This window comes from Henckelia pumila, unplaced genomic scaffold (genome assembly GCF_033568475.1).
Source record: "Henckelia pumila isolate YLH828 unplaced genomic scaffold, ASM3356847v2 CTG_461:::fragment_3, whole genome shotgun sequence".
NCBI lineage: Eukaryota > Viridiplantae > Streptophyta > Magnoliopsida > Lamiales > Gesneriaceae > Henckelia > Henckelia pumila.
In genome coordinates, this window is record NW_027331831.1 from 14944239 (window position 1) to 14962918 (window position 18680).

The 18680-nt window shown below is 34.6% G+C and overlaps 1 protein-coding gene across 2 annotated transcripts; it reads left to right on the top strand.

Moving 5' to 3' along the window:
* The first annotated feature begins 6869 nt into the window (after positions 1–6869).
* Positions 6870–18680, top strand: LOC140871355 (katanin p80 WD40 repeat-containing subunit B1 homolog KTN80.4-like). 2 transcript variants are annotated; one of them, XM_073273826.1, is made up of 19 exons: positions 6870–7276; positions 8273–8403; positions 8741–8858; positions 8960–9186; positions 9611–9713; positions 10348–10418; positions 10553–10627; positions 10710–10853; positions 10951–11176; positions 11320–11841; positions 13067–13132; positions 13259–13350; positions 14682–14813; positions 16069–16143; positions 16279–16391; positions 17040–17156; positions 17292–17360; positions 17446–17542; positions 18313–18680. In XM_073273826.1, exons 1-18 carry the CDS (start codon positions 7243–7245, stop codon positions 17507–17509), a joined length of 2379 nt encoding a protein of 792 aa, XP_073129927.1. In that variant the 5' UTR covers positions 6870–7242; the 3' UTR covers positions 17510–17542; positions 18313–18680. The 2 variants fall into 2 exon arrangements, with proteins under 2 accessions (XP_073129927.1, XP_073129926.1); XM_073273825.1 differs by lacking the exon at positions 18313–18680 and having other exon boundaries at positions 17446–18282.

Consider the following 18680-nt stretch of genomic DNA (forward strand, 5'->3'; position numbering starts at 1 on the left):
CCAAGTTTCAAGGACGCGTAAATAGAGTATGACATAACATTGATCGATGCTCCTAGATCTAACATGGTCTTCTCAAGTCTAACATTCCCTATAGTGCATGGAATAAAAAACATACATGGATCCTTGCACTTTGAAGGTAATTTTCGTTGGATCACAGTAGATACATTCTCACCTAACTCCACTTTTTGACAACCCTTCAGTGTCTGTTTCCTTTTTGTTGTGCCCAATTCTTTCAAAAACTTCACGTATCGAATACCTTCTTAATAGTATCTAGCAATGGAATGTTCTCCTCACATCTACAAAAAGTCTCATAAAGTTCATTTATCCCTTCATCTTTTCTAGACTCCTTAAGTGCTAAGGGAAAAGGGGCAACAAGCTTATATTCAGAAAGGGGAGGAAACTTACCTCTTGGCACTTCTTCCTTGGATGTTTCTCCATCATTCGCCTTTGATTCTTCTTGTAGCTTCTCCTTGGGCGAAGCATCAACTTCTTTCTCCTTGACCTTCAACTCCTTCCCATTCCTTAGAGTATAATGGCACTTGCGTTCTCTCTTGGGTTTGGAATTGTTTGGGATGGCAAAGCGTTGGAATGATGTGCTTCCAACTTATTGATTGCGGTGGCGAGCTGTCCCATCTGGGTATTGAAGTTCTAGATGCTTGCTCTTGTTTCCTATTGAAAAGTTACAGTATTATTAGCAATTTCTTAACAATATTTTCAAGAAACTCACATGGCGCTGGGATCTGAGGACGCTGCTGTGGTGGAGGATACGGTGGCCTATAAGCTTGATTGTGTTGTGGTGCCTGAGGTCCAGGTTGATTTTCCTAAGGGTTTCCATATCTTAGATTTGGATGATCCGTCCAACAAGGATTGTATGTGTTGGAATATGGATCATACTTCCGCTATGGTGGTCCAGGAAATCCGCCAGTAGCATTAACCTGTTCGACCGATTCCTCTTGAAGAGTGGGACACATATCAGTGGCGTGTCCCATTGCAGTGCAGATACCACATGCCTTTGCAGTTTTTTCATTCCCTACAGCCATTTGACGCACAAGAGACGTCAATTCAATCAATTGTTGCTCAAGGGAAGAGACATTTATCTCATTGTTTTTCCTTGGTACATGATCATTCCTGTTGGTGCCAAATTTTTTAGAATTGACAGCCATGTTCTCAATTAAATTCCTCGCTTGTACCGAAGTTTTATCCAAAAAAACTTCTCCACTGGCCGCATTTATCATATTCCTGTCATGAGGCAGCAAACCTTCATAGAAAAATTGAATTAATTGATTTTCACTTATCTGATGTTGTGGACAGCTAGCACAAAGCTTTTTGAACCGCTCCCAGTATTCATGAAGTGATTCCCCTGTGTATTTCTTTATCCCATAGATTTCCTTCCTAATATTTGCGGCTCTAGAAGCTGGGAATTACTTCTCTAGAAAAATTATTTTCATCTCAGTCCAAGTCGTGATGGATACATAGGGTAAATAATACAGCCAGTCCTTAGCAGCACTCTTCAAAGAGAAAGGAAAGACTCTCAGTTGAATCTGCTCCTCTGTCACTCCATGGGGTTTCATACTTGTGCAAACCACATGAAATTCCATCAAGTGCTTGTTAGGGTCCTCACCTGCAAGACCATGAAAAGAAGGCAATAAGTAAATCAATCAAGATTTAAGTTCAAAAGTAGCATTATTTTCTAAAGTAGGAAAAGTAATGCATAAAGGTTGTTGATTGTGATCAGGAGTGTCCAATTGTCTAAGACTCAGATTCGCGTTAGCAGCCATTTCTTCTTCAGGAATTTCTGTTCGAGTCATGTCCTCTTCCTGTTTCCTACGAAGTTCTCTCCTTTTCCTGTGCAAAGTCCTTTCGATCTCTGGGTCGTAGGGGAATTCTTCGTCGGAAGAGTCACCTGAAAGCATGAACAACAGAGAAAACTAGAAACAAAGAAAAGAAGACAAGAGTGAGAAAAAAATAAAAAGAAAAAGAAAAAGAAAAAGAACACAATAAATTAAACACCGTTCTCCGGCAGCGGCACCAAAATTTGGTAGAGCTAATTCGTGTCACGCCCAACTATCCAACTCAATCAGACAACCAAATATATGTAGTAGTGTTAGTAGGGATCGTTCCCACGAGAAAAGTGAAATTTAATGTGTTCTAAAATAAAATAAAGGTGGTTTTGAGTTTGAGATTAACTACTAAAATTTAAAAATAATATTTAATGAAATTATTAACAACTATCATGCAAGATTAAATTATAACTGAAGAATTCACTGAGAAACAAGCCTTGGTATAGGTCGACTATACCCTTGATATCATTCATTCAATCATCGATTTTCTAGAAATAATTAATCCTATCAAATATTCATCATTGAAAATTAAATTCATGTTTCACCTTAATTCTAGTTAATTAGACACCAGCGTTCTAGATAATCTTTACCAATAAATCAACCCGGATACCAGCGATCTAGATTTAAATTTAAGGTAGCATTCAAATGAGTAAAAATAATTAATCTAGACAACACAAATACCAACGATTATATTTAACATAGTCAATTGTTGTTCCTACGATTTAACAAATTCACCAGCAGAAAATATTAAACGTAGTTGCTTCGCAAATTAGATGGTTCAAACAATTATGGATTTGAATTCTAATTTAGCATTAGATTGTAAAGAAAAATCTTAAGATGGTCAATCTAAAAATCTCACATACAAGCATAGAATAAACCAGAACAACTTTTGATACTCAATAAGGATTAAACATTGAAAAATTCGAATCTTATGAATAAACTAATCAAGGACTTGTCTTCCTCAACCAAGTTCTAAAGTTTAGCTACAACGATTCATGAAAAACCAAAGAAAAATCAAAAGAAAAGAAGAAATTGTAATAAAAATATAGAACACAAAACCTAGCCTCCAAAGAGAGATTCAAAGTCTGATAATAATCTCTAAAAAATGGAATAAAAAACCTATTAAAAGTATAGAGTCCAAAATAAAATAGTTTCCATAATTAAAAATTCCTTCCCGAACAGCATCTCGCGCTCGATCGGTAAACATTGGCCGATCGAGAGCGAGAAAAAAAATGCGATCCTACTGTTTTGCAAATATATTGCGGCCACTCGATCGGTAAGATGTTGCGGATCGAGCGGTAGAAAATTTCATCGCCTACTATTTTCAACTTCACATGACCCGCTTGATCGGTAGAAGTTGGCAGATCGAGCGGTCCTCTTTTCTTCAAAATCTTTTCAGCCTTTCTCTTGCTCCATAGTTCCGTCCATGCGTCCGCCAAAATGCAAGACCTACACAACAAATCGGGAAACAGATTATGCAGACACAAAATATGAAATACGAACAAAATACGAAATTAAAACACATAAACGGATGCAAAACAACAACTAAATGACATTAAAATATGCAACAAAAACACAACTATCAATAACCAAAATTCAGATAATATTGCGGAGTTCCGGCACACTGTACTGGACAAAATTACTGAATTATCATCTATTGTTAAGCACTTGCACCATGTTCAACTGTGAGCAGATCATGATATTATCCGTAGAATATAATTGATAGTGCTCAAGCATCAAATGAAGAAATATTTCAGCAACTCGCAGACACATTTGGTACCCAGCTCACTTTTATATTAGATATTTTTTATGAAGCTGGTGATGCCAAAAGGGGAAAAGGGAGATCCTTCAAAAGTCAAAGGGAAGAAATATAAGAACTAAAAAGACTAGACAAAATTTTCTTGATATCAGTTCAAATCCTGCACAAAGACTTTTAATTTATCTATGAAAGGAATTTTGATATGCACTCTTTGGTATTCCGTCTACATATTGCAAAGAACAACTTGGTTTTGACATCACCAAAAAGGAAGAAATTGTTGGTGATTAAATAAAAGTTTTGATGATTAATTAAAAGAGAACATATCAAATAAAATCAAGAATACATCTTTGATAAGATATTCTTAAATGAAGACAAGAAATAAAATCAGATCAGATAAATGGTATTTGCTTCCAGATCAAGTTATCGAAACTCGTCAAATTTGATCTTATGGATAACAGATCAATACACAAGGCTAGATCAAAGTTACCGTGACAGAAACAAAATTTATCTACATATATTCTCAGATCAATTTTCAAGCACAGATCAAAAGTCATCCTCAAAAGAACAAGCCAGATAGAACATATCAAACTCTTAGAAGACCCGATCAATCAAAGAAAACCAAATCGATTGACTCCTAGACAAACATAACAAGATCAGTTGCCTTTGTCTGCAAGAAGTCGTTGTGCTATAGCTAAGGAAATAAATGAAGAAGACCGTTGCCAAATACATTTCTGAAAGTCAAAATCTGAGAGCAAATTTAGGGAAGCTAACCGACTACTTTTGAAGGTTATAAAAATTTGAAGATTTAATTTCAAACATAGACGATTGCACATATCAATCGAAAAAGAGCAAAAACTTCAAATCCTTCAATATCTAACTCACAAACACCGTATCAGAGCTTTGAAGCTTAGAGTTAGAAAAGCTCCCTACAACTACCAGATCAAACCAAGCCAAAGCTTCTTTGATATATCAGATCAACTTGTCGAAGCTTATATCTCGCAAATTAAATCTGTAACTCAAACAAATTTTGATCTGTATTGAGAGTGTGTACTAGGAGTTCTTGTTTAGGCCTCGAATAAATCCTAATTAAACCAGATTGAGTTTGTACAAGGAGTTGTATAAATCAAAGTTTTATAGTGAATCTTTCAGGAACACAAAATAAGGGGAGACGTAAGATATTAAACTCCGAACTTCCATAAAAAAATCTATTGCCTTACACTTTTACTTACTGGATTTACATTTGATCTGCCTTAAGTTTTCCAGTTCAATTCTGTGAGGAAGGTTCTTCCGCCTGATCTGATCAGATCTTTCGAACAAAATTACATTTTAAGCGAAAAAACATTCAATCTGCCTTAATTGTGTATTCAACCCCCCCTTCTACACATATTTCTATCCTAACATAAGGTCAAATTTTTTATCTATAAATTTAAAATTTTCAATAATTAAAATTTCTCAAATCAAAACATTGATATAGATTTTTTTGCATGTGTCAAGTATATATTATGTTAGATCTTAAATCTTAAATTTATTTCTAAATCAATAAAGTTAGAAATATCAATAATTCAATTTCTACTTTTTTATTTTTTTCTATGTCTCATGTCAAATATTGATATAGATTTTTCTTACTTGCCATACATATAATTTGAATTGTTCTTAGGGACTAATAAAAAGTATTCTAAGCTTGAAGCAAGTTTGAGATTGTTTTTTCTGCTTTTACTTTTTTGTTAATGTTTTAAATTATAATTTGATATTTATATTCTAAAAAATTTGTCATATTTCACAATTGCTCTCAATTTGTATAATTTTTTGAAGATTTTTTAAATTTATATATATATATATATATATATATATATGAGTTTTTAACAATGTCAAATGAAATTCATAAAATTCTAACAATGTTTTATTAGAAGCATTTAATTTTTTTCAAAAATATTTGCTTATATATATATAATTTGTGTTTTTAGATTTTTTTATTTTTTGTGCATTTAAATAAATTTTTTGGTTTGTTTTTTTAATTAATATTATATAAATTTCATGCATTCATGTCATAAAAAAATCATTTTAAAAAAAGAATTTTTTTATAAAATACTCTCTTGATTAGATCATTACATATTTTCGGGAATATATCATTATATATTCAAATGATGTCTTATATATAATTTATAGTTTTATTTTTAGTTCAATACAAATTGAGCTTTTAGACAGGCCGCTTCACACGCCACGACCCGCGGTCTGTTTGGGTTGGTCCGTTTAGATTTGACGGACCATAAAAACCCCGCCTCGCCTCGCCCTGCTCCGACGAAGGTTGCGGGCTAGGCGGGCCAACCAACCAAAATTTAAAAAATATAAAAAAAATTTAAAAAACAAAATTAGTATTTGAAATTGAAATTGAAAAAAATATATCAACAATGTTATACGATAACAAATAATAAATATCATAATCAAACAAATCATATAAAAATTTAATATTAACTATTATATTTGGATAAAAATCATACTCCAAAATAATATGAATAATATAAATAAACATGTAACCATAAAAATAATAATGTATGATATTAAAAATCTATCAAATACTAATTGTAAATCACATTATTTTAAAACTAAATGTTTTTATGTCCATAATTCAAAAGGAAAAAAAGAAAATTAAAAATTCATATTTTGAAAAATAGCCTGGCCAGCCTCAAACCGCGACCTGTTTAGGCCCGCTTTTTAACGGGTCAGTAAAACCCTAATCCGACCTCCATTTTTTCATGGCGGGATGGGCTGATCCGACGTACCCGACTCGTTTTGACGACTCTAAATACAAGTGAAATGAATAATGCATTAAAACGATTTTATTTATAACTTAATTAAAATGTCACAAAGAATGCCACTTATTATTTCATAAAAAAATAGTGAGCAGTCATAAAAAAATTGATTGCTCCATCCTAATTAGAAACTTTTTTTCTTTGCATTATAGGAATTTTACTATAATTATAAATTTTAAAAACATGAAAAAAGTTTAAAATTTCAATGTTTCGATATCGAACACCTCATATTCGAAGATCCGAACTCCAACTTTTTTTTCTTTTTTTTCCGCAAATAACAATAAGAAAAATGGAGTAGTCTTTAATATATGAAAGTCACAATTGTGTTAAACTCAAATAAAAATCGAATCAAAATCAAAGTTTACAAATGTCACACTTTTTAAACTTGTTATTCTAAGTTTCCACTTTCTACAAAATGGGTTGAATGCACCAATTCAAATACTCTCGCTATCCCCCGTGTGTGTGAATGTATTACTTACATACATTATATATATGCCCAAAATACTTCAACCAAACGCACCTAAATTCAAATATCTGTCTACATTTCAATCTTCCTCCTCACCAAAACCCCTCCAAATTCTTCCAATCTGCTCGCTGTTTTGGAAATCGGAATCCAAGACTCTGTGCAAAGTCTTCCGACGTGAAGTGAAGGAGTCGAAGGAATGTGAATGGGGGCTAGTGCATTTTGGATCTGGAGCAGATGAGTCCAGGGTCCCATCTACAGCATAAGTCTCCAGTTGATCAAGTGGTATTTCTGGGCTAGGTTTTTCTGTTCTTTTCTGTTTTCTATTTCATAATTTTTTGTGGGGGTTGGCATATCGGGGGTTCCGCAATGACGACCACAGCCAAACGAGCTTACAAGCTACGTATCCTTTTTTACTCCAGTTGATTGTCTTTGTTCTTTAATGGGATTTGATTTGGAAGGGAAATGTAGCATGATGTGGTGATATGGTTGGATCTGGTACCCTTTTTTATTTTTCCTTTTTTTTTTTTTGGTAATGGATATTTTTAGCTGCCGTGGCTGCTTATTCCATCTATATGCATTTTGCTTTTGTTCGTTAACACTGTTATTTGTTCATCAGTCTAGCATGATCTTTGGCGCGTAATTAACAAGTAAGCTTAAAGCTTTTGTGATTAAGAGCTCTGGTTATGTGGGATTTTGTGAACTGCAAAAAATTTGATAGTTATAAGTTGAAAGTGTAATTGAGTTAAAATCCGACTTCCAGTTATATCACGCTACTGTTGCCTACTTTGTTCTAGAGAAGATGTGCACAACACACGATAGCAGAAGTTCTTGTTGATATTTTGAGTGCAGAAATTATGTATATGAAAATGAAACTGGCAATCGTGACCTAATAAGTTATGGTTCACACACTATGTTAACTTTAGACAATGGTATATCTAAGTGTTGGTCGGTAATTTTTTCTTTTGTTTTATTTGAGCTTGTGAGTTCAGCGGGGGGCCCCAAGCCCTCAAGCAGAGTTTTAACGAGTATGTTGAGATTAGTAGTTAACACCGTACATATGGTTCAGCTGATTTAATGACAATCTAAGAACATCTAATAAAAATCACTATGAATTAATGTTTGCTGAAAAGATAATAAGTATAGAGATTGCTGCCTTCCAAACTGAATTAACAAATAATCTCACTGGTAACAGTCCAGTAGAGAGTTGATTTTTGATGATGGTACAAACGACACTATCAATAGCCGGGCCCATCTTTGAATTTCCAAGATTTTTGAAACTGTTTGTGGCCTCTGTTTTGTATGTTTCAGCTGTATACCTTATGAATGAGAAGTGGAGTTAAGGGAAAGTAAAAAGTGAAATGTTTGTTTGGCCCCTTGACTGTGTATCATCTGATAGAGGAATTTGTAGCCCATACTTTAAGTGTGAACTGCCTAAAGATTGGGAAGAAATCATCAAGAGTTCTTGTGACTGGAGGAGAAGATCATAAGGTCAATCTTTGGGCTATTGGCAAGCCCAATGCCATACTGGTCAGTTCAGTTCTCACTTTCATTTTGTCTTCTCAGAGGCTTCCTATTTCTTCTATTCTACTTTTTTGTGTTTCCATGAGTTGCATCATTTTGTCGCATCTCCTCTCCCAATTCAAAACCACTTGATCATACTTAAGTTCAGTGTATACATGGCTATGGGTGGGTAGTTCATGAACTATTTTTACAAAACACAGCATAGCTTTAGCCGATACTCCACTATTTCACAGGATTATTATTACTGTTTACGTTCTGACGAGTAAAACAGCTGTATAACTGATTATTGTTGAACTCCCTGATTTTATCTCACGTGGAGTTATATTCATGTTAAATTGCATAGAGTTTGTCGGGCCATACGAGTGGAATCGATTCAGTTAGCTTTGATACCACGGAGGTGTTGGTAGCTGCAGGTGCCGCGAGTGGTACAATCAAGCTTTGGGATTTGGAGGAGGCGAAGAGTAAGCTTTCTGCAATCCAGTTTATTTGACGAAGTTGCGTTTTTATCCCTCCTTTTGAAAACAAACCATTGCTGTTGATTGTTTCCTCATGTTTCTGTTAGTCATTCGCACTCTCACCGGTCATCGGTCCAATTGCATATCATTGGACTTTCACCCTTTTGGAGAGTTCTTTGCATCTGGATCTCTGGACACAAACTTAAAAATATGGGATATCCGTAGAAAAGGGTGTATACACACTTACAAGGGTCATACTCGAGGTGTAAATGTAATCAGGTTTTCACCCGACGGTAGATGGGTTGTATCAGGTGGAGAGGACAATTCTGTGAAGGTTAAGACTTAAGACTATTATCTCCCAATTTTCTTGTTTGTGCTTTTCCATTTAAATTTACCTTTTTTTGCTAATTAACCGAACAAGAAAGCATTTAATTTCCTTCATTTGACGAGATGTTAGATTTTTCTTTCTGCCGCCTAATTTGAGTTTCTGTCTTTTCTGTATGCTGTATCATATTGGATAATATCCATTAGCATATATCAAGGGGTCGTTGTTGTGTGCTAACTCCATTAGCATATATCAAGGGGTCGTTGTGCGTATCTTAGTCATTGACATTATTTGTTCTCTTTTTTCGTTTTTTGCCATATTTTTTTTTTCTAGCATGTCTTTACTGTGTGAAATCTCAAGATGTGCTACCTGTATATTGGTTGCATTTTCTTCTCGTCGTTCCATTTATCAACCTGATTTTCTGATGTGGCAGCTATGGGACTTAACTGCCGGCAAGCTTTTGCATGATTTTAAAAGTCATGAGGGGCAAATTCAATGCATTGATTTCCATCCTCAGGAATATTTGCTGGCCACAGGTGGTTAAATCAATCTTTGAATTGCTAGATCTGCAAGTTTATGTAGTTTCGAGTGTTCTATATGTCAATCTCTTTGATTGCTAACATGTCCCGCTACATTACAGATATGATCACGAGTGAACTAATTGCCTTAATATTTTCTAAAACGGTGGATGTGTGATGTGTCAAAAGTGCTACTGATAGTCCTGAGATTATTGCTAGCAAGGACATGCTACAGGAGTTTTAATAAAACATATTTACTGAAGACATCAATAATACCTCTGTTTGCAGGATATACTGTCCAATTCCTTTCCGTTTCTTAAAATTTTAGTGTCATTTCTTCAGAACTTGTTAAGAGAATGCAACTTTGAATGCAAGATCTCCACTTTCCTTTAGGATAGGGGGTCCTTTTCTTAATAGAATATTAATTTTTGATTTTAAGTTGATCATGCGAAGAAATAGGCAGTGACTGGCGATTTTATGGTTTTGGGTTCCTTATGCAGCTTGTGTTCCATTTGTTATTGGCATCATTATGTTATCAGTGTGTATGAAGTATGAATCGAAAGATGAAGTTCAAACAATCATTCAAATTTGTATTGGCTTACGTGTTGCTAGTTATTTTAATTTCCTGTCCCTTTTTGAAATGCTATGACAGGTTCAGCTGATAGAACCGTTAAATTCTGGGATCTTGAAACTTTTGAGCTAATGGGTTCAGCTGGACCTGAGGTTAGCTCTTCGTTTCGTCTAATCTCATGCCATGTATTGTACTGTTGACATGTTTTTCTTCAGGTTTTGTGAGTGTTGTATTCAATGCTATTCTATGAGCATCAAATAACTATTGTTCATGTGTTTGAATTTAGTCCACTGGAATGCGTTCTATGACCTTCAATACTGATGGCAAGACCCTGCTATGTGGATTGCATGAGAATCTAAAAGTAGGTTTATTTATTTGTATTTTGAGATAATGCACCAAATTTACCCGGTGCTTCTCATTTTGACTTGATTTTAATGGCGTAGGTTTTTTCATGGGAACCCATAAAAAATTATGATACTGTAGATGTGGGGTGGTCTAAATTATCAGACATGAATGTTCATGAAGGGAAACTTCTTGGATGTTCCTTCAATCAAAGTTGTGTTGGAGTATGGGTTGTTGATATTTCGGTAACAATCAAATTTATTTCTATTTCTGAACTATGCATATTTAACTTTTTATTTGAACTTCTACTGATGATGTGCTGCAACTTTGTGATGCTTCTAGCGTATTGAACCATATGCGAAGGGCAGTACTGCTGAATTAAATATTCACCTTGAGCCGAAACCTCATTCTGGTGGTTCAACAATATTGAAGGATGATCATGTAAAGGATGGCTTGGGAAGGCTTTCAATTTCACACAATGCCAATTCTGTGAAAGAGACTAAACCTATCACAAAGTTTTCTGTCCAGCAAAATTCAGAAGTTAGCAAGGATTCCAAATCACTTTCCTGTATGTAAATCTTTGACATGTTTCCTTTTTCAATATTTGGGAATATTTACTTTTTTTCTTCTCTCTCGCAATTCTTTCATATTGTCATCTATCAGTACGCATTTCTGTGGTTTAAATATTATTCTTGTATATGTTTATTGAAGCTACTGTCAGTGCTCCTTGCACCCCTCAAAGGACAAGTTTAAATGTTGTTTCCAGACCAACTCAAATCAATTCATCAGAGGTGGTCAATGCACCAGCTACAAAACGGCAAACTACAAAGGTCCAGTCCATATCTAATATTCCAATGTTAAACAGATCCGATGTGATACCAGTGCTTGTGCCTAGAAATAATCCAAGGATAGAACAAGTTACTGAATCTAGAAAGGAAGGAGGTTCAGTGAAGACCCTACCTTTACCAGTGCAGTCAAAAACATCAGATCTTCGAAAGTTTTCAAATGGCAGAGATAACTTGGAGATGCTGCAGTCATCTCAGCCTAATAGTGAGCTCCCAAAGGCCATGGATTTTAGTGCTCCAGATAGGAATATTATTACTGGAGTTAAGAGCTCAATCACTGTAGTTGCAGCAGCTGAGAGGAAAGGAAAAGACGATAAGCATATTATTTCTGGAATAGTTGGAACAAATACAAACACTGATGCCCAATCCAGATACCAGCATGAAAGTTGTATGCATTATCTCTAATCTACAATTTTGTTGCCTTTTGTTGTTTATTTTTTTAAAAGTCTCCTACATGAATGTCTTATTGCTAGTTTGTTTTGTTAAGATTATGGAAAAATAGAGTATCTGAGTGTATTGAAGCAGTTCCACAAACTTAGCACCGGTGAATTGCTTCATTTATGAAACAAGATAATGATGCGTCATGTGGGAAGTGCACAGGGGCAGTTGCATTTATACTGCATAGGGATTTCCTATGACTTCTAAGACTTCCTCTGGATTCTGTGTGTAATTTCCCACTCATACCCTAACCCATGATTGGAAACAGGTGTCTTCTGTAACCTGGGTTAGGCTACAAGGCATCTTATTCTTTACTGCTACAACAGAGAGCTAAAGGATCACATATCTTGGTTTCCAGATGCTAATACTTAGAATACTGAACAGTTGCCAGCCCAAAACTAATTTATAATTTTAAAGGTTGCAACAATCCTTGCAGCTCCGCTGTACAGGAAGAAACTTGAAAGGATGCATTGGTTAATTTTTGAGTAAATCACAAGGTAAAACGTTTTTGTTTTTACCCCCCAAAAAAACCTAGTGCTTGTTGCTCATTAAAGCCTCCCCAGATCAGTCGACATCACCTCCACTAATGCTTCTCTGGTTCAACTCTAATTATCTAATTTATCTGATAATAATGGTTGAAAGAATGAGTTCCCTCAATAAGTGAAGTCCATTTTCTATTGGTTAAAACTGTTTTAGTTTTCATGATGTGTGTTTTTTAGCAAAAAAAGTATTTTTTTTCCTGGTAAAATATCTAGTCTTGACTAAATTATGTCAACTGAGGTAGTGTAATGCAGAAAAAGGAGTTGCAAAATATTTTTAGGTTAATCAAATTAGAAAAAGTGTACGTGTCTTGATCCGATAACCGGTGAGAAATCTAAGTTTCTCAGACCAAAGAGAAGTCAAAATATGAATTCTAAGCTGCTTCATTTTAATTCATAGTGTCTAACCATGTTGGGTAAGACTGATGAATTTGATTTTATTGACTTCTAACCCTATTGCCAAACATGTTCAGCTAGTTTTTTTTATTTTTTTTTATTTTTATATCACATCTCATTGCTTCCTGAGGCCTTTTTCACCGTTGAGTTTATGGCATCAACTATCATTTATATTCTTCAGATTAGTCAGATGTGCTACAAAACTGATTTGCCTTATTTTATTTCAATTAATGTTCACAGATGATTTCCGTGGGGCTAATAGTGACGTGATCGTAGATAGACCTCTTCTGGATAGTCAAAAAGGAGGTACAGCTTTTTTTGGTTTGCTTCGTATGATAGATTGGTTATTTCTTTCTTCTTGTTTTTTTTTTTGGGTATTTACAACACGCAATATGCAGTTTGAAGATTGACTCATTTTTATTTCAATCATAGGTAGAACAAATTCGTTGGCCTCAAATTTGGAGCAGATGGATAGAAGTTCTCGTTATCGAGGTCTAGCTTCATCCAACGTCTCAAGGAGATTAGTAAGCATACTTCAACTTGTTTGCAATGATTAACTTCATGCAACTCTTCTCCGAAACAATGGACTAGAAATCTCTCTCTGTGTTTCCAACTTTCCATATATATACGTTCCGTTGAAGTTAGGAAACAATATTTCTTTCACTCTACTTTTGCCAAAATACAGAGGCTATGTTTGTTAATATTTTTTCGGGAATGATTTCCCTTCCAGGAAACATAAACATACCATATTATTTTCAAGGTCTTTATTAAAAAATATTTTTCATTCAACTTTCACCTTACTCAATACAATTGTTTTTAATTTATTATAATTGAAATATTCACAACTCCCAAAAATAATTCTACTTTTCAATTATATTCTAATTCAAACCGCTATACTTTATGGTTCATTTGATCTAATAGGCTAATATATTTTGCTTTCTGATCATTTGATGCTAAATTTTTTTGTTAGAACGGTAAGTGGACATTGAACTCAATTTTATCTTATTCTTGTTTTTTTAGGCATGTCAAAAGGGAGTTGAACTTCAACTTGTTCTTTGAGGTTTGAGCATGAGTTTTGTCATGATGTTCAAAATGGAACAAAGTTCACAAACTTATACTCCAATACGACATATAATGATTACATTTTTGAATGAAAATAAAATATAGAATATGAGTTAAGAAATATTTAAATTTGCATATCAATCATTAATATTTAATTCATTTCTATGTATGATACATGCCAAATTTAGAACCAAAGTAAAAAAAAAAGAAGCTTACAACTGTTAAAAATTCAAAATGATTGTTTTTGTGCTTGAGCTCTGCTCCAGGTGGACTTCAATGAAGCTGTTTCTTGCGGGAAAAACTGACATATTTTTGCTGTCACAGTTTCTTTTTCTTTTTCATTTGAGGAGCTTGGTGGTATATGCAGCTATTAGTTTATTAATCACTTCAAACAATTGGGTTTTCGAGCTTTCATTGTATGTGGACATGCGTTTTTGTGCTTTTCCCTTGAAAAGACAGCTGCTTGAAATTTGTGCATGGAATAAAGTTCGCACTTGCCTAAAAAGCATTCTGGCCTTCACATCTCCTATATCATACCACCAGTTTAAAATCAGGGCACTTCAGTTCCATATGCCAATTATTTCTGGTTCATACAAAAGCGTTATTTTTGAAATAGCTTGATGAGAACATGTAAATTTCATATGGAGATTTCCTATTTTTTTCCGTCTCTTAGTTGCATCTGCTACATCACTCATGGTCATGGCTAGTAGTATGATATATGGTTAGATCTGAATGCTTCACCTTATCTCCACTCTGGAAATAACTGACATGCTTTTTTTATTCCCACCCACAGCAACAGAGAGGCTATCCTTTACCTGGTGGAGACGAGTCAGTTTCTGCTAGTGAGGAGGATACTATTGCTGACTTGATCGAACCCCACAATCAATTTGTTGGTTCCATGCAATCTCGTCTGGCCAAACTACAGGTATATCTTGTGTGGTGACTACTTTGTGGAGTTTTGTTCTGGAAATTCAACCCACATATGCTTCTGTGTAGTGTGCTTTTTTCAGTGGATTATTAACTTGATTCCATCATATCTAATGCTACATAATTATGGATGTAGATACACACTAAAATGTTTACATAACATACATACATACCATAGAAGAGAGAGAGACAGGAAAAAAGAGAAGTTGGAGGTTGAGACGCATAAAATCTTGTTCAACCTTTTCTCGTATATACATGGGAAAACAAGAAGGCTTTTGCTTTCTGGTTGATTTAAAGTAGTGTTTGTTATTGTTTCTAGGAAACACTTTTGGGCTTTTCCTTCACAAAATTTAAAAACACTATCTAAGTATAACTTCAATCTGCTTCAGAAAAGTTTAAATTTTGTGAATGAAAACTCAAAAGTGCTTCCTAGAAGCAATCCAAAATACTACCTAAGTATAACCTCAATCTGCTTCAGAAAAGTTGTTAGATGAAGTAATATACTTTGATGTCCCATGGAAATAAAAAGTCAATCCTTGGCGATGTCTTGGGTCCGGAATCTTGTACTGACCAAAGTACAGTGACTGGCCCTTGAAATTTCTGGAGCTCCTTTCTTTAGAAAGTTTGAATTATGTGATTGGAAACTCTAATTCATGGGCCACATAACAAGTAGCTTATGCTGCCTTGTTACATAGTTATCTGCCTGATTTTCTTTGCCCATGGGAGTCTTTTTTCTTTATTTTTTGGTGATGATAAATCTGTGTAGAGAAGGTTTGTTGAAGCCTCTTTGGAAACTTTTATCATGTTGTGTTGAACTCACATGCATTTTGACTACTTTGATGCTTTTGTTACACTACCACACGACGAATAATCAAATATTCAAATGTGATACTCCTTCCGTCCTATTCATTCAGGCTTGTGTGTGTTTTCACACATATTAAGAAAGTGTTTGGAAAGATAAATTTTATAAGGCAGTTTCCAATTTTGCCTTTATTTAATGAAGATTTTAATAGACAAAAAAATTGTACATGTAGTTAATGATTAATTTAATAGGGGTAAACTGGTAAAAGATTTGGAAAGATAACACTAAATATGAAAATTGGACTATATAATTGGGACATAAAAAAGGAAGTGCAACCTAAATAAGTGGGACGGAGGGATTATATATTTTTTGGAATAAGTATAGCATGCTTTGGGAGTGTGTGATTCTAGAAAGTGAAATAACTCTTATTTTGCATGGCACTAATCTGCAGGTAGTCTACAGCTACTGGCAAAGGCATGATATCAAAGGTGTTCTTAGTGCTATCAGCAGAATGAGTGATCCTAGTGTAAGTGTTATTCTTCCAATATTGTAGATAGAAACATCACTTGATTATTGCTTTACCAATAGCAGAACAATGTACGATGCCATCTTCATATTGCCAGTGCAAGCAGTGGAGTATTTATATTTCCTCATAATGCAGGTGCTTGCTGATGTAATGAGCCTTTTGGCAGAAAAGATCGATATTGTTACATTAGACATTTGTGCTTGTGTTCTGCCACTCGTCTCCGGACTTCTTGAAAGTAATATGGATAGGTAAATATAACTCTTCTAAAAATCTGTAAGAATGTTTCCATTTCGGAGTGTAGTTTCTTTTTAGCAAAGCAGGGCGTTTGTTTGTTGAAAATATAAATAAGAGGTTTTATATAACATCCAACCTTTTGTAGATTTTGTATTCTGCATTTTTCTGAGTTTGGAATCGATTAGCAGAAGGGAAATAATTTTGAGAATTTACTATTGAGGATTTGTTACTGACTTCTAGAATCAAATTAAGCCATTTGAAGTCCCGAAATGCTTTAGTCATATTTCTTTGTGCTGCAGAGCACGTGGGACCTGAAAGACGAAAGATGATTTCAGGGACCTTTTGCTGGATGTTATTCATACTTAATGCTAGATGCTGCATCTTATGTTTGCTTAGGGTTTTTCTCTTTTGTATTCATAAACTCGTTAGTGTGATGATTCTCATCAGGGACACCACTTTTTAATGAATGAAAAAGTGACCACTTTTGACTTTATCTTTTGGGTAACATTGTTTTGCTCTGATCGGTCTCATATTCGATTGATAAGATGCATGTATCATTTTATTCACGCAGTTGGCTGTTGTTTGTGATGACCCAAAAACATTAGATCTCTTGTGAACCTGTGATTTTTATATAGAATCTGAAAAAAACTATTTTTCTCTAGGCATCAAGAAATTTCATTAGACATGCTTCTAAAACTGGTCAGAGTATTTGGATCAGTGATCTACTCTTCATTATCATCCCAATCACCTGTTGGTGTAGATATTGAGGCAGAGCAAAGGTTCGGTTGGTTCGTTCCTTGATTACATGCTTGTTTCATTCACTAATATTTCATTCACTAATATTATTTGAAGCATTGATAATTATTTAATGTATCTGATCGGAAGATATGTCCCTTGCTTTATATTGTGGTAAGGCTGGAGCGTTGCAATCTCTGCTATATTGAACTTGAGAAAGTAAAGCTCTGCCTGCCTGCCCTTATGAGGTATGGATTTCATGTTTCACATGAAGGTTATGCAAATACCTTGGCCATTCTATCTGGTTTCAATTCTATTTTTCCAATTTTGCAGGAGAGGGGGTTCTATGGCCAAGTCTGCCCAAGAACTAAATCTGGCTCTTCAGGAAGTTTCATGAGTAAATCATTAACATTCATTACACTATACACTGGTCAGTAACTATGATTTTTTTTACGGTACTGCGAATTGGTGTTATGCTTCTTTCAAACTTCCGGCAGCCTGTGTAGATTCATGCCACCACTGACCGATTATTCTTTTAACTTGAACTTCATCCGATTCACAACCTTCTTACTCTACAGTTAGGCCTGACCCGTGAATTTGTATTACCTGTCCGTCTAATTGCATTGTTTGTCTAACCGAAAACGTCTCTCGACTTGCATCTCTATATGTAGTTGAGAGAAGCTCGATGATATGAATATTTATGTACTAAGAGAAGATGAGAGGATCATAGTTTAGTGAAATTTGTACAAACTTGATTTATTTCTGTTTGGAAATTTTACAAAGCTTTCTGACATTTGGTTGAAATTTGTGGGGCTTCATGTATTGGAATCAGAAGGTTGCTCAGTTGTGCTATTGTACTTGAGAGCATATGTAATGTGAGTTTATTCACCTTTTAGTCCTAATTCCATTGTATTACTACTAGCTTAGCTATAATACTAGCATGGTTTCTGAGAATTTACAACTTGTCACGTTATTAATTTTTGTTTCAACTCGTCACATTATAGGATGTCTGAGTTCTAAGTGAATTTTCTCAGAATTCGTACATGTTTTTACACGTTATATCGTTGTCCTGTAAAGGCGTATTACATCAGATGGAGCATAACTCGCGCCCTCTTTTGACATATCCACAAACGAAAGTTGGATCTTGCCTATCATGGTTAATATTTGTAACTTGTTTTAATGGTGGTAAGTTCATCTCAGTTGCAGCTTGTGATAATCCAACTGCGGTCCTATTTACTAGAAGATGCTGTTGGTTTGTATTATTAGATGTGTATACACACAGACACACTCTCTAGCAAGACCATTTAAGCATAAAACTTTAGAATGGTTGATGACACGCATGGAGATCCCAAATTTGAGCCGGAATCTTGGGTTCGAGATCCAATTGGAACCATTCACTTCCCAAACTCATACACCAAAAAAAAGAAAAAAAAAATCTGAACTTATTTTTTGGTGTTTTGCTCATGAAATTTATAGTGTGTTTTGGATAGCTAAACATGCAGGGTTAAATTAAAGTTGTTTATTTTTAGAACAGATTTTGCTTGCTTAAACATCATATTTTATAGCAG

What these genes read in the sequence shown, in the direction of transcription:
- LOC140871355 (XM_073273826.1), top strand. Translation starts at nt 7,243, where the DNA reads ATGACGACCACAGCCAAACGAGCTTACAAGCTAC. An exon ending in GCAAGCCCAATGCCATACTG is followed by an intron (nt 8,404 to 8,740) that starts GTCAGTTCAGTT and finishes TAAATTGCATAG; the next exon opens with AGTTTGTCGGGCCATACGAG. An exon ending in TGGGTTCAGCTGGACCTGAG is followed by an intron (nt 10,419 to 10,552) that starts GTTAGCTCTTCG and finishes GTTTGAATTTAG; the next exon opens with TCCACTGGAATGCGTTCTAT.